Source organism: Nycticebus coucang, chromosome 7 (assembly GCF_027406575.1).
Source record: "Nycticebus coucang isolate mNycCou1 chromosome 7, mNycCou1.pri, whole genome shotgun sequence".
NCBI classification, from domain to species: Eukaryota; Metazoa; Chordata; class Mammalia; order Primates; family Lorisidae; genus Nycticebus; species Nycticebus coucang.
In genome coordinates this window covers 87,859,593-87,873,268 of record NC_069786.1, presented here as the reverse complement: position 1 = coordinate 87,873,268, position 13,676 = coordinate 87,859,593, and the positions used below count along the sequence as shown (strand labels likewise).

The following is a 13,676-nucleotide window of genomic DNA, read 5'->3' as shown; positions in this document are numbered from 1 at the left end:
GTTCCTTAGCAAGTTACATTATCATCATCATCACCACCACCATTAATGTGTTATGTTTATTATACGCTTCACAGGTACTAACTTGTCAGTTCCCATGACAACCTTCTGAGTTAGGTATTATTGTTATTCCCATTCTGACGGATGTGGAGACCACTGTCCCCTGTGCCGTCCCCTTTATGTAATTTGACTTTGATATGAAAGTTAGTGAATAGTAAATGGTAAGGAGACATCTAAGGACACCAAGGGAATCTCTAGAGTGCATGCTTTTCCCAGTACCCTGCATTGCCTCCCACGAAAAGCTAATCCTTGCTTCATTCAAAACACATATCCTAAAGAACCTATTGGCACAGGATTGGGTGTGTTTTATTCTGTGTGTTAAGATAAAATATAGGCCTTTGGGTGAGAGGCCTGTATTTGTTCGGGATTTGGCAATCGGAGTTCCATCTTTGTCATCACCATTATTTCCTGTGACCTTTAGAAAATAGATGAGTTTGGGGCCTTGGTGTGTGTCACACTTTATGGGGGCAAGACATGATTGCAAGAGGGACTTTACCTAACAATTGCAATCAGTGTAACCTGGCTTATTGTACCCTCAATGAATCCCCAACAATAAAAAAAAAAAAAAAAAAGAAAAGAAAATAGATGAGTTAGTTCCCTCTACATCTGTGTAAGCGGTAGGACTGCTTTCTGAGTGCTTGTAGAATGACACTGTGAGGACAATTTAAATAAATAAATGTCAGAATATGGTTTTGCAAGGCCAGGCGCCGTGGTTCACGTCTGTAATCCTAGCACTCAGGGAGGCCGAGGCGGGTGGATTGCCTGAGTTCACAGGTTCGAGACCAGCCTGAGCAGGAGTGAGACCCCATCTGTAAAAATAGCCGGGCATTGGGGCAGGTGCCTGTGGTCCCAGCTACTTGGGAAGCTGAGGCAAGAGGATTGCTTGAGCCCTAGAGTTAGAGGTTACTGTAAGCTATGATGCCACGTCACTCTACGCAGGGAGACAGAGTCAGACTCTTGTCTCAAAAGAAAAAATAAAAGAATATCATTTTGTAGTCTTTGATGTCCCCATAGCCATTCCATTTCAAATGATTTCATTCATTTCATTTGTAGAATAAAATAAATATATTCATACACACACACACAGGCACACTTGCACTTCTCCAGATAAACTCAAGAAGACTTAAATGTGCTAAAAGAGGCTATAGTATAGGCATAGCACTGGTTAGACAAAATAAAAGTTAAATTAGCCTCTAAATTGGGTCAACTTCACCACGGTGTGCTCTGTGCTCAGCCTTGGCCATGACTCCACTCTGCATTCAGTCTTGGAATTAGGTTGTTTCCCTAAAATAGAAGGTGCTGCCTCGGAGCTTTGTGCCAAGTCTGGACGCTGCAGCTCTTGGTGAGGGAGGTGCCCAGGAGCCAATGCTTTATGTCCCCTCAGGAGCTAAAAGACCACAGACTCCTGAGGAAATTGTCCAGGAGAGCCAGAGCACTGGTGTTCTCTGCAACACAACTGGGCTAGTCTGGAGTTCCTGTATGGTCAACCTTTTCCTCTGAGTCTGTGATAAAACCAGTCTATTCTTAGAGGCCTTTGGCCAAAGCTAATAATAGGAATGTTTATTAATTATCTACTATACTGGATGTTTTACATATGCCAGCTGATTTAATATTTTGGCAAGCCTATTTGCTAGATACTGTTAGCTTCTTGTAACAGATGAAGACCTTGAGATTTAGAGAGGTTAAGTCACATGCCGTGCTTGTGCAGTTACAGGATTTGAGTCCAGGCTTTCTCTCTTCCTCTGTCTCTTTCTCCTTCCCTTCCTCTCTTCACTCCAAAGTCCATCTTAACTACACATTTGCACTCTAAGCCAGGTTGAAACATAGGGGCAAAACCTACAGAGTGCTTTTTAATCCAAAATAATTTTTCTTCTGAGCGCTTGGGATTAAAATAACATTTTCCCACCAGGCTTTCCAGTCTCCTGCCATGTGCCTTCACCTTGGTGCTACTGGTATTTGGGGTGGAGAATTCTTCATTGTGGGGGCTGTCCTGTGCACAGTAGGATGTTTAGCACTGTCCGTGGCCTCTCCCAAATAGATGCCAGTAGTTTAACACCTCCACACCCAGTCACGACAGTCACTTATGACCTCAGATTGTGCTGGGGCACAGAATTGTCCCTGACAGAGAACATCTGCTCTAAGGGGAGTGGCTAGTGTGGAGATCAGATAGGGAGTCAGTGGCAGGGGCCCGTATTCTTTGGGATGAAGCATTTAATGACTAAAAGCTGCCCTGCAGAGGGCATCTGAACAGAAGGCACTGCTGGGGGAAGTGGAGGGATTCTGAGTAATCCTGCTTCTCCAGCCCATATCTGAAACACATTTATTTATTTGACTGAGGGGCCTTTAAGGGAAATTGGTCACTTCCCCCTCCGCCGTCTCCCCGTCTGGCACACAGCTCAGCATTGCCTCCCCCTTGTTTTTCATGAGATCTGCCACGTTGCTGTGTCCCCAGACTTGCATAACAGCAAAAAGCTTTATGCAGTCTGGATGGATTCACAAAATTAAGCCAGCAGGCTGCAGAGTCATAATCCATCAGCTTAGATGGTATAAAAGGTCTCGACTAGGCCAGGATAATGGACGGTACGTGCCAAAGGCCCTCTGATTCCATGGTAGTTATTTATCACTGGAAGTGTCTTCCTGCTGCTTTGTTCTAGAATGGACAAGTAAGGTTTAACATACGAGTCTGCATTTCACAAGATCGGAGTAATAAACTTAACCACATTTTTCTTTTTACAGATGAATGCAGTATAGACCATGAATTTTTCTCATCTCCTATGATGACAGTTTTCCTTCCCATCTGTGATGCCTTCCTGCTACTCTGTTCCTTCGTGTCCTGTGTTTCTAGAGAAATGAAAGAAAAACCAACAAATTTGCTGCAACCTGTTCATAGCATGTGAATCTTTAACTCAGAAATTGTTGCAGTGAAAGGCATCATGCATCTTCTTGAAGGTAAAACTGAAAGGCATTCTCTGCAGAGTGGGTTTTGCAAATACAAAACATCCAGATATACCCAAAACATTAGAACTAGAATGAGAGTCCTTCAGGAAGGATGAGAAGTTTAGCACCATTTAGCAAATGCCATGCACAAAGTCAGTGCCCGACAGTTATAGGTGTTTGGGTAGATCAATGGTTATTTAGGGAACCTCTTGATGTAAGAATGGTAAATTTCTATTCTGGAACATTCTTATGTATTCTGTCTGCTCTGAATGTGGCTGGAAGTTTTCCACTGGTTTATCTATGAAATAATTCAAAGCCATGTTCATATAAATTATATCAACCCTTTATCAGAGGTAGCCATCTTATATCTGAGAAGGGAAAAAAGTTGTGTATTTTATTATATCTTCCACGTTGGCCATTTAAAACTAAAGACAAATTCTCTTAAGAGAATTAGCTTTTTCTGTTCGTTATGGCTTAAGGGGGTACCGGCTAATCTCAATAGGAGGAAGTACCTTTTCCAAATTCACAAGTAGTGATTTCTCTTTAAACTTCAGTATCCAAAACTGAAAACTTTCTGCTTTTATCTTGGTCACTAGTATATAAAATTATTTTTGCAGTTCATTAAGGGAGCCAGTCTATTTACAACAGCTCTGTCTCAAGGCACGTCATCTTTATTTTTCTAAAAGCTGAAATTAATCAGGAATAGGTAAACTCAGAAATTTAATTTATGTTTCTTAAATCATTAATCAGAGATCATTTTAAAACTCATGCCCTATGTAATTCCATTGAGAACTGCATATTTTTCACAGTTAAATGTGTTTTTCTAGCATCACATTTTCAAATGGTACTACACTTTGTTCAGACACTTTTTTGAATGGATGTTTCTTGCAGTATACTTTTTCTTTGCCTTCTTCTGTCATTATTAGTGTCATTAAATAGCACTGACAACAAAAAGGTGGGTTAGGAAATGGGTTTGACAAGGTTCATGGCTGTGTCTTGTTTTTTTACTATGGCTAATGCAACTGTATCACTATTAGTATTATTATTATTATTATGCCAATCCTGTATTTTTTTTGATGGAGATAGAGTGTTCTTGAAGTCTGTTGTAAAATTAAAGCTGAAGTATGTGTATTATATTAAATATACTATGCACACAGTGCTTTCCTTGGTACTGCACACAAAGTGAGACCCCTCCTCTTTGTTTTTACATGAGGCATCAACCTGATGGGTTTGCTTAACCTTTTAAATGATCAAGAAACAAGGTACCACTTTAAAAATACATTCATTCTAATTGTTGGAATGTAACTATCTGTTCAATTTTTGCACTTTGAGAATAATTTGGCATGCATGGTTTCATTTATTGCACTAGCCAAGAGACTTTGTTTACTTTTAAGAAGTATTAAAATTCTAATGTTAGTCTCTTATTAATAGTATTTCACAAAAATATTTTAGAAGTTTCTGGCATTATAAATTGGTTTAATGTATATCATTCCTTTAAAAATAAGATTAATAACACTATTTTCTTAAGTATTGCCTTTACTTACCCTATTTGTAATCAGAATAGCGAAAGCAGACTAACATAGGTTGATGGAAGATATCGGAGAAGAAATATTATTGGAAAGAGCTATAATAGATGCTGTAGAAAGCAAACAAAAAAAGTACTTTGATTCTGCCTCCCAATACACAAGTAATTCAGCCCTTATTTTAAAATGAATTTAATACTCACTTTAGCACTTTTTAATTATAAAATACATGTGAAATGGGACTCTGTCTCATCTGAAAAGCAATCATCTAAAATCCATGCCCCCATGATTAGATGAGTTAATATTAAGAATTTATTGCACCCCACAAAAAGGGTATCGTTTTTCTCTAAAGATACTAGAGAAGCTAGAAAGTCATACCCTTCTCAAAGTAAAGCAGTGTGCTAGAAAAAATAAGAAGAGACATGATCACCAAGTTAAACAACTGGAAAATTTGATTTAACCACAGGGAATAGTGGTATAGGCTTGACTTCTGTGACCATAAGCAATGTGACCATTCTTAGCGCCATATCTACAGTATTAGCATCTAGGAAATAGAAAGTTTACCATAATGAGCACTGAGAGCTGTGTCTCCTCAGGGGATAAAGTATGTCTGCCCTAGCTTACTAGCATAAGTTTGCGGGGTTTTGTTTGTTTGTTTCCTGCCTCCCTCTTCCAGCCCCTGCGATCTTATATAACTAACCGGATCCTAACAAGTCACTGACTCGATCCTGGTTTAAGAGGATCGAGTTTGCACTTTGCTAGTATGGCAATTGTAGGGTGTTTGCAGGTTTGAAAAGTGGTTTCTATGTACAGAGCTTATGCATACCACTTGGGACAAATGTCTCATTTTTATAGAAAGAGTGTTCTACTGTGGCATTGAATGAGTGAAATCTACTATTGCCTGAAGCTAAAGTGGAATATGAAGGCAATTCTTGAACAAAGCAGTCTCTATCACATCTGACTATCCCAGGGAAAGGACAGGAGAAAACTAGAAAGTATTTTGAAAACTCTTTTTTTTTTTTTTTTTTTTTTAGAGACAGAGTCTCACTTTATTGACCTCAGTAGAATGCTATGGCATCACACAGCTCACAGCAACCTCCAGCTTCTGGGCTTAGGCGATTCTCTTGCCTCAGCCTCCCAAGTAGCTGGGACTACAGGCGCCCGCCACAACGCCCAACTATTTTATGTTGCAGTTTGGCCGGGGCTGGTTTTGAACCCACCACCCTTGGTATATGGAGCCTGCGCCCTACTCACTGAGCCACAGAAAACTCTTATACCTGCCTTTTGAGCTGGGATGCTATTCCCAAAGTAAAGAGTATTTACTTGAGTAGTTTCTTTTGGGCTAGTTAAGATTCATTTATTAATTCATCAAATACATATGGAGCACCTGCCATGAGCCAGGCATTATTCTGGAAGTTTAGAAACCTTGGTAAACAAAAACAAAGTCCATGCTTTTACAAAACTTAAGGTGATTCTGTTGCAATCACCTTACTTACCAAAACTTAAGAAAGATTTTGTGAGGCAAACATGGCCAAAAGCTACAAATAATATACACAATTTCTAAGTAATGACAGTTAAGCTAGGTTTAAGAAGGCTAAAGATTATATTGTTTTTGGAGCCTTAAGTTCTTAAATGATACTGAGTCAGTAACACTAAGCTTTCAAGTTTGGTGAACTAACTTCAGGTTGTGTTTGCTATACTCACTGAGAAATTAAACACTTTTCTTGATTTATTGTTTAAGAAAAAAAAAGAACCATACTTAAGCAGTTTTAAACTTATTGGTTAAAGTTACATTGGGTATACAAGGAACGTAAAGCTACCTAAAAGATAAAAAGCTGTCAGATACCTGTTACCAAAGTCTGAATTCCGTTATATTCATAATGCTATTATAATACTTCAGTACCTTACTCTTGGTGTCTGCCCATTTCTTGGGCAGGAATGAAAGAGGCTTGACATTCTTTGGCTATTAGAACTGCCTGTCTGACTCACTTCAGGGCAGGCTTTTTATGGACCATTTGGAGAGGCAGCCAGGGTCATGGGAGGTCACACAGAGGCTGACTTGGGTTCAGGCTCTAAAACAGAAATAACCCCCCCAATCTCTGCTCTCAATGCCTCTAATCCAGTTACTTGTTACCCCACCCCTTTTAATAACTGTCTTAATTTTCTAATTTTTAGCCATCCCCAAACAACACACACACCTTCTCTAAGCCAATAAATTATGGCCTTTCTATACCTAAGTCCCCTTTCCCCAAAGGCCTTTTTATAAGGCCACCTAACATATATGTGAGCTCTTTCCTGACCCATTTGGGGTATGATTTATGAATATACTCTTTTTACTATGAGGATTAGCAAGTAAAATTAGGAAGATTACCCCAACCTCTGAGAAACTCCCACAAAACTAAAATGATCTTGTATTAAAAACAAATACAACTCTTCACTACTTGGGATTATTCATGCATTTGTCATCCCTACGCTGATGTCCTGTTTCTGTCTGTGGATGTATATGCACAGGACTTTACACTGTGGTACTTATGCCTCTTCCTTAAAACTCTGCAGAGGAGAAGCCTTAACTATTATGAATGAGTTAGTATGAATAAGTGAATGCATGTATTCTGTCCATAGTGGGCACAGTCAGTGTCACAGGACGGAGGGAAAGGGCATGGGACTGCCTAGCCCACTCTTGGGTCTCAGCTTCCTCAATAAAAGTGGGTTAGATTAGAGAATTTCTGATGTGTTTTCCAGTTCTAAAATATGGGTTAATGCGGATGGCATAACAGTGATATACCATTACCCATATCAAAGCAACTTACTTTGTAAAAACTAACTTCGATAGATGCAAATGTAACAGCCATGGTTTTCACGTATCCTCTGTATGGTTAGAAAACCACACACTAAACCTTAAATCTGGAAGGACAGAGGACAACCTCTGAGGACCAGGGGTTTCCGGCATAGGAAGTGAATGCTAGTCCCACGTTTAATGAATCAATTGGGAGCTGAGGTTTGCCAGCTGGTCTAACTCAGATCCTAATGTGGCAGTACTGGGTTCAACTCTCCAAACAGATTTCAAGGCTTTGTGAAAATAACCTCTCTTCTCATTCAAGGATATGTTTAATGGTTTAATTCAACCAGTATTTACTGAGCAATTCCTAACTGTAAAAGTGTTAGCTTCTAAGGCACTAGAGGTAGAGGCATGCCTGCCTGTCCCTCACCTTCGAGGAGGAACTCCTGAGGAGTTCAGTCCTTGTGGTAACCCCAACCCCACCGACACCTCATATAGTACCTGGATCAGGGTAAGCATCAGAAATGAACCAACTAGACATGGTCCCTATGCTCTGCAGCATTCCCAGCCCAGTGACACAGATGAAACCTTAGTCGTTTTAAGAAAATACATTTTTCATGTTTTTTTTAATACATGTATTTATTATACTGTAAAAAGCAACACTACCTTATTTCATTTAAAATAAATGTTTCCCAATTTCAGGATACTTACAACTTCTAGTTTTAAGATTAGATTCACTTTGGGAAGTTTTGGAAGCAAATACATTCATAGCTGTGTAATCCCCGGGAAGAATCTAAATCCAACATCAGGTCATTCAGTCCCTGCCAGACAAAGCATCAGATGGTCAACAGCTAATCCAGCTGTGCAGCTGAAGGGCAGTGTGGGGCAGCAGTGGGGTTCAGCATATTACCAAAGATGAGACCAGCAGAACAACATCAGCAAAAACAACAATGTATACAGAGCTTTAAATTAACATGACCATAGAAAGCTATCCCCATACAGACAAAGCACATACAATCTGAAAGCCAAACCAAAAAACCTTTGGAGTTGCTGATGGCAGCAGTTAATGGCAGAGTAACAAGCATTTAAACCAAATTTACTCATATTACCAGCCAGCAGCAAACAGCCAGAGCAAGAACCAGGCGTAGTCATAACATCAGAGATAAATAAGAGCACATTTAACAATAAAGATTTTACAGAACAGTTCTGATCTGATAAGAGATGAAAACTCTGTTTGTTCCCAAATAATAGAACTCTTTTTATTTGGGAAAAGTATCTTAATCATTGGTAATCATTACGCCACACAATACAGCCATCTTAATGTTTTATTTTAATAACACAGAACAAGCTGTTGTTTGAACAGTTATCTTAATTGAGTTCAGTTAAAATGTGTCTACTGTGTAATATCTTTGGGGGCAAGCATCTTGCAAATGCTACCTGTCCGTGTGGCTTGACCGATCTGTGGGGTAGAAACTCTGGCAGGGCTGACTGCCCACCTGTTATCCTCTGCACAGAAGCTCGGGCGTGAGACCAGCTTCATGCTTGATGCCGCTGAGAACACTGGCCGTGGCTTCACAAAGGAGGTATTGTCTTGATAATGGGAGGGCAAGGCTGAAGCCACTGACTTAGACTAGGAGCAAAAATCAAAGCACCTGGAGGCTGCTGGAGTAAGGTGCCATCAGGCATCATAAAGCTTAAAAGCAGCAACTGATAAGAAAAAAAAAAAAGAGACCTATATGTGGTAATGATTAGCATTCATGTAGTTGAGAATTCTTACTTTACTAAACACTGTTTCAAAAACATCCATTTGTGTGTGCAGCACTAAACATCAGAAATCCTCACTTACACACCCCTTGAGGTATGACAGGATAAAGCATGTGTGCAATTCCTACAGATTCCTTTATGTTTGGAAGCCCCTTTTACTCTCCAAATTCTGAGTTAATGCCCCATGATAAAGAAATGACGGGTCTCAATTTAACATGAAATGGCCTCTTTTTATTATTTAAAGAGACCACAAAGATTTACACAATAGGGAATCAGAAGAAATCTGGAGTGATCCATTGGTCCCCCAAGGAGGACAGATATCTTGATGCAGACTTTTAATGATAATGCTTAAAAACAAGTGTTATTTGTAGCAGTTCCCATGTTATCAGAATAACTTTGGTAGCTTACAGCATTTCTGGATTTCTCTTTATCCTAGAAGCAAAAAAAAAAAAAAACTCAAAGAGCTACAGTAGCACATCCTGTCATTTTCTAGACTGATAAGTTTGACTATTTGATTCCTCGATCAGTAATTTTGACTCTGGTTCACCTTCCGTACACAAATGGCAAAGTTACAGCTCTGATACCAGACAAAGGAGGCATTTTCTGACTTACTGCAGAAAACATGAAAACTGCATAGTATGCCAGCACTCACTTTCCCAGCAAAAGGAAAGAGGCAGAGAGCTCAATTTCTGAGAAGAGAGGCTGGAGGAAGGGGATATAGAAAAAGGAAATTTTTTCAAAAAGTATTATAACTACATTCACACATATGTTTTGGTCACCAAACATATCTTGAACAGATTCCCTGATAGAGTCTAATCAGAATTGGTCTATGCTAACAGTTTTTAATTGTTATAATTTTTTAAGAATCACATCGTGAAGCTAGAGTGAGGGAGACATTTTAAACATACAACCATAAGTGCAATAGTTGTTCAAACACTCACACTAAATCTATAATTGGAGTCTTGAAATCACAATATTTGCTTCTAAAGGTGGCCTTGACCTATTTGGACAGACTGTACAACAAAGCTTTATTTATAAATGCATATCAGCAGATCATCACCATAAATTGAAAATTCACAAAACACACAAGTAAATCATGAAGACCACACAATTAGGCTAGCATTGGTTAACTGTTTCTTTTACATCAAATTATACAATGCACGAGGTAAATATTGCTCACATTATGGAGGGAGATTGTTTTATTTCTATTTTTTCCCAAAGAGATCAGATTTGTCCTGTGCGCACAATGAAGAAAACTCCAGTAACACTGAAATGACAAATGTAAAATGTACATCACTACCAGATAGAAATACACACGTTCTTCATATTCATTTTCCACAATTAAATAGGTAAGTGACTTAAATCTTGGGATCTAAGACCATTATAACAATCCATCAAGATTCTTGTGGACGGTTTGATTTTCCTTTCCATTGTCAGAATCTCCTTGAGGTGTGTACTGGGCTTGGTATTCCTGGAGGATTTTAAACACGTCGTGGTGCCCGAAGTGCAGAGCTTCATCCATGGGTGTGTTGTTCCACCTACACAGGGAGCACAGCGTGGACAGGGGCGTTAGCACATCCCTGAACAAAGATGACCTCATAGCATTTCTAGATCTGAATGCAGGTTAAATGGCCATTCACGTTTAGCCATTTTTAGCAATGTCACAAGTAAGAATTAACAGAAATACAGAAAAGGCTTTATAAATTCAAAACATGGTCTCAGAAATGAATTGGGGTATGAGGAGAAAGAGAAAAAGATCTGTGAAAGAATCTTGTCTACGCATGCAAGTGTTTATGGAGAGACCTCTACAAGGGAAGTCCTCATGTTGACAGAATCGACTTTCTACAGTTCCTGATTTTTAGCTTCATGAAAAGCTCAACATATCTTTTTAAATAAAATGTTGAAAGGAAATCCAGATATATAAGATCCATCATCCTAGCCTTGGACAGAAAACTTGTGTTCCTGTCAATTCAAAATCACAGTCAATCACGGAACTCCAGAAACAACACTGGAGGAGCCAGATAGGCCACTGGGGAGTGGACGTTTTCATCATCTCCAGTAAGAATGGGAAGCCATGATTCAATTAGAACACTACACGACCAGAGGAACGCCCCTCTCCATACGGAGTGTGCTGCTGGGTCCATGCCACTTAAAATGCAGTAGACAAAGATTTGGAGGGAAGAAGAAATGAAGAATTGCTATCAGGGGTTAGTCGGCAGAGCCTTTTGTAGGAGGAGGCAGCCTGGTAGAACTCACAGCCCCAGGAAATGCCAGGGTACGGTCATTAGTTCCCTCACATTCCACAGACGGTGGGGCCCGTCCTCCCCTCTCTCCTTTCCCTTGGACCTTCTGCACAGTTGCCAGCTCTCACCCCATCTGCTCACGTGCTGCTCTGGCCACCTCTTCTGGTTCTACTGCTTCCCACTTCTTTCCACCTGTGTCCTGAGCCTTTTACCCACTTAATGGGGTCACAATATGGAACTGAAAGGCTTTTTAAATAATCTCATTTTTTTTAGTATCTCAGAGAAGTTTGATAGCCTGCTTTTAATTTTTAAAATCAGGTAAGTAACTGACGTGTATCTCGTGTTTCTCTATGTGGCTGGTGCCTTAGCTGCTTGAGCTACAGGCGCTGAACCTGAGCAGGGACTTCTGAATCATCATTTACAGCACGTCTTTTGGAAAAACTGAAGTCAACTGCATGTTACCCATTTTTTCTTTACAACCACTCTTCTCCCAGGAAATAATGAAAATAGCAACTTGAAAGAATACACTAATTTTGCTCAAACCTATATTTTAATTTAAGGTGATGCTGATTCTATGACAGAGAAAGAGTTGCCTTGGGTATTCCATTCTGGAATACCAAGTTAGTTATGTAGCTAACTTTTGCCTATCATGGGTACATCCATTTCCACATTCCTAGAGGCAAATTTAGGGCAAAAAATATCAATGCTTAAATATTTCCGGTATGCATTAGTGTTTTAGTTGGGATTATAAACACAGGAGGAGAATGCTTGCATTTCTTGCTCTAGAAAGAGCTGGAATAGGCATTACATTCTGCCAAGAAAGGTCATTTTAATCATGATGCCTTTTAACAACTATAGGAATAAAATTAGATAGCTGAAGCATTACCACATTTAAAAAACTGTTTTCAGACATTGGCATGACTTTTATGCATTGTGAGCTAAACCAACAAAACCCTAGCCCTGAAAAGGAATAAGTCTTAATAAACAGACATAAGTGTTAGAAATCAGCTTGTTCCAAACTTAATACAGCTTCTAGTCTTCAAATATTGAATGGAAACTCCTTATTATGTATATTAAACATCTCCATCATCTGTTTCTTCCTTCCATTCTTCTAAACCTTCCTTTATTCTCCTTCCTCACTGACTCATCCACTAGACTTCACCCAATGTCCAAGACTATGAGAACAGCGTTAATTGGACATGTATGTGCATATATAGAAGCAGCATTTGTATCCCTGCGGACACTCCACGGACACCACGTGCTGCAGGATGAACTGTAGTCCGCCGTGCAGACTAGTAAGGAGGGGAGAGAATATGTTCCCCCCATACACTTCTTCCACTCTAGATGGAAGGCCGTTCACATTCTGAGCCTTCAAATCTCATCCCTTCCCCAGAGTACTGATTAAAATTCAGCTTCCACAAAACTTAAAACTGATTTTACCCAAATGAATTTCAGCATACTACAATACATTCATTTTTGAGTTTTTTAACAGCAGTTTTCTTACACATTTTTATACAATTCTGTAAATGTTTATCTTATCTGCCTTGTGTTGTTAAAAGCTCCAAGAAAACAAAATTCTTTTTTTCTCTTCCTAAACCCGAATTGTTTTCTTCACACAATGTACTACTGGCTGATAGTCATACTAACCTGAAAATTTCTAAATAAGTTGTCATTTTTAGGTAAGAAATAGGATATAAGAGAAGGATAATCTATGTAGCAGAAACAAGATTTTGTTTGTTGCCTTTATAAAATACTATAGCAGGTTTTCTTAGTGCATTGAAATACATCATCACTTGAGTATTGTAATCTTGTATAATAAAATACTGACTTAGGTTATGTAATAAGGTAAGTGCTCACCTGTCTTTGGGGAAAGGATTTACTTTGCAGGCTTCCAGCAAAAATTTAACAACTTCAACATGACCTACACCCCACACACACACATACACACAAAAAAGAAACAAAAAGCAGATCTTAGTATTGAGTAGAAATTAAATCTAGAAAAAATATATATATATGAGTGATTCATGAATTACCCTCTGCAGCTGCTACGTGGAGCGCTGTTCTAGAATCATAGTCCCGCTGTTCCATGTCCATGGCCGACAAAGCAAATCTGAAAATTTGTAACTAGTTATTCATTATACAAAAAAAAAAAAATCTGACTCACATTTGTATCATTTAACCATCAGTTCAATCTGAGGCCCTGTCAGAGATGCCATCCTTCACAGGCTCACTATCAAAACTAGAGACCCTGTTCAACCAGTGCACATGTGTTTTGCGTAAAAGCCCCTTCACCTTTCTGCTTTGTTGGGGTAAGGTAAATGTTAAATGTTGCTCACAGAATTAAGCTTTAGTACATATTGTTCCAGACTCAAG

The 13,676-nt window shown here is 39.2% G+C and overlaps 2 protein-coding genes across 5 annotated transcripts in view; one reads left to right on the top strand and one right to left on the bottom strand.

Moving 5' to 3' along the window:
• The window catches only part of STAT1 (signal transducer and activator of transcription 1), a 49,112-nt gene extending 38,966 nt beyond the window's left edge, over window positions 1-10,146 (top strand). Inside the window, exon 24 of the mRNA XM_053598327.1 lies at window positions 2,794-10,146. Coding sequence (XP_053454302.1) covers window positions 2,794-2,808 — 15 coding nt within the window. The 3' untranslated portion in view covers window positions 2,809-10,146. The remainder of the gene's footprint in view (window positions 1-2,793) is intronic.
• Window positions 7,926-13,676, bottom strand: part of GLS (glutaminase) — an 83,094-nt gene continuing 77,343 nt past the window's right edge. For all 4 annotated transcript variants that reach the window (XM_053598328.1, XM_053598332.1, XM_053598333.1 and 1 more), the window contains 3 exons: window positions 13,337-13,413; window positions 13,161-13,224; window positions 7,926-10,598 (listed from right to left, as the gene is read on the bottom strand). In XM_053598328.1, coding sequence (XP_053454303.1) covers window positions 10,442-10,598; window positions 13,161-13,224; window positions 13,337-13,413 — 298 coding nt within the window. In that variant the 3' untranslated portion in view covers window positions 7,926-10,441. The remainder of the gene's footprint in view (window positions 10,599-13,160; window positions 13,225-13,336; window positions 13,414-13,676) is intronic.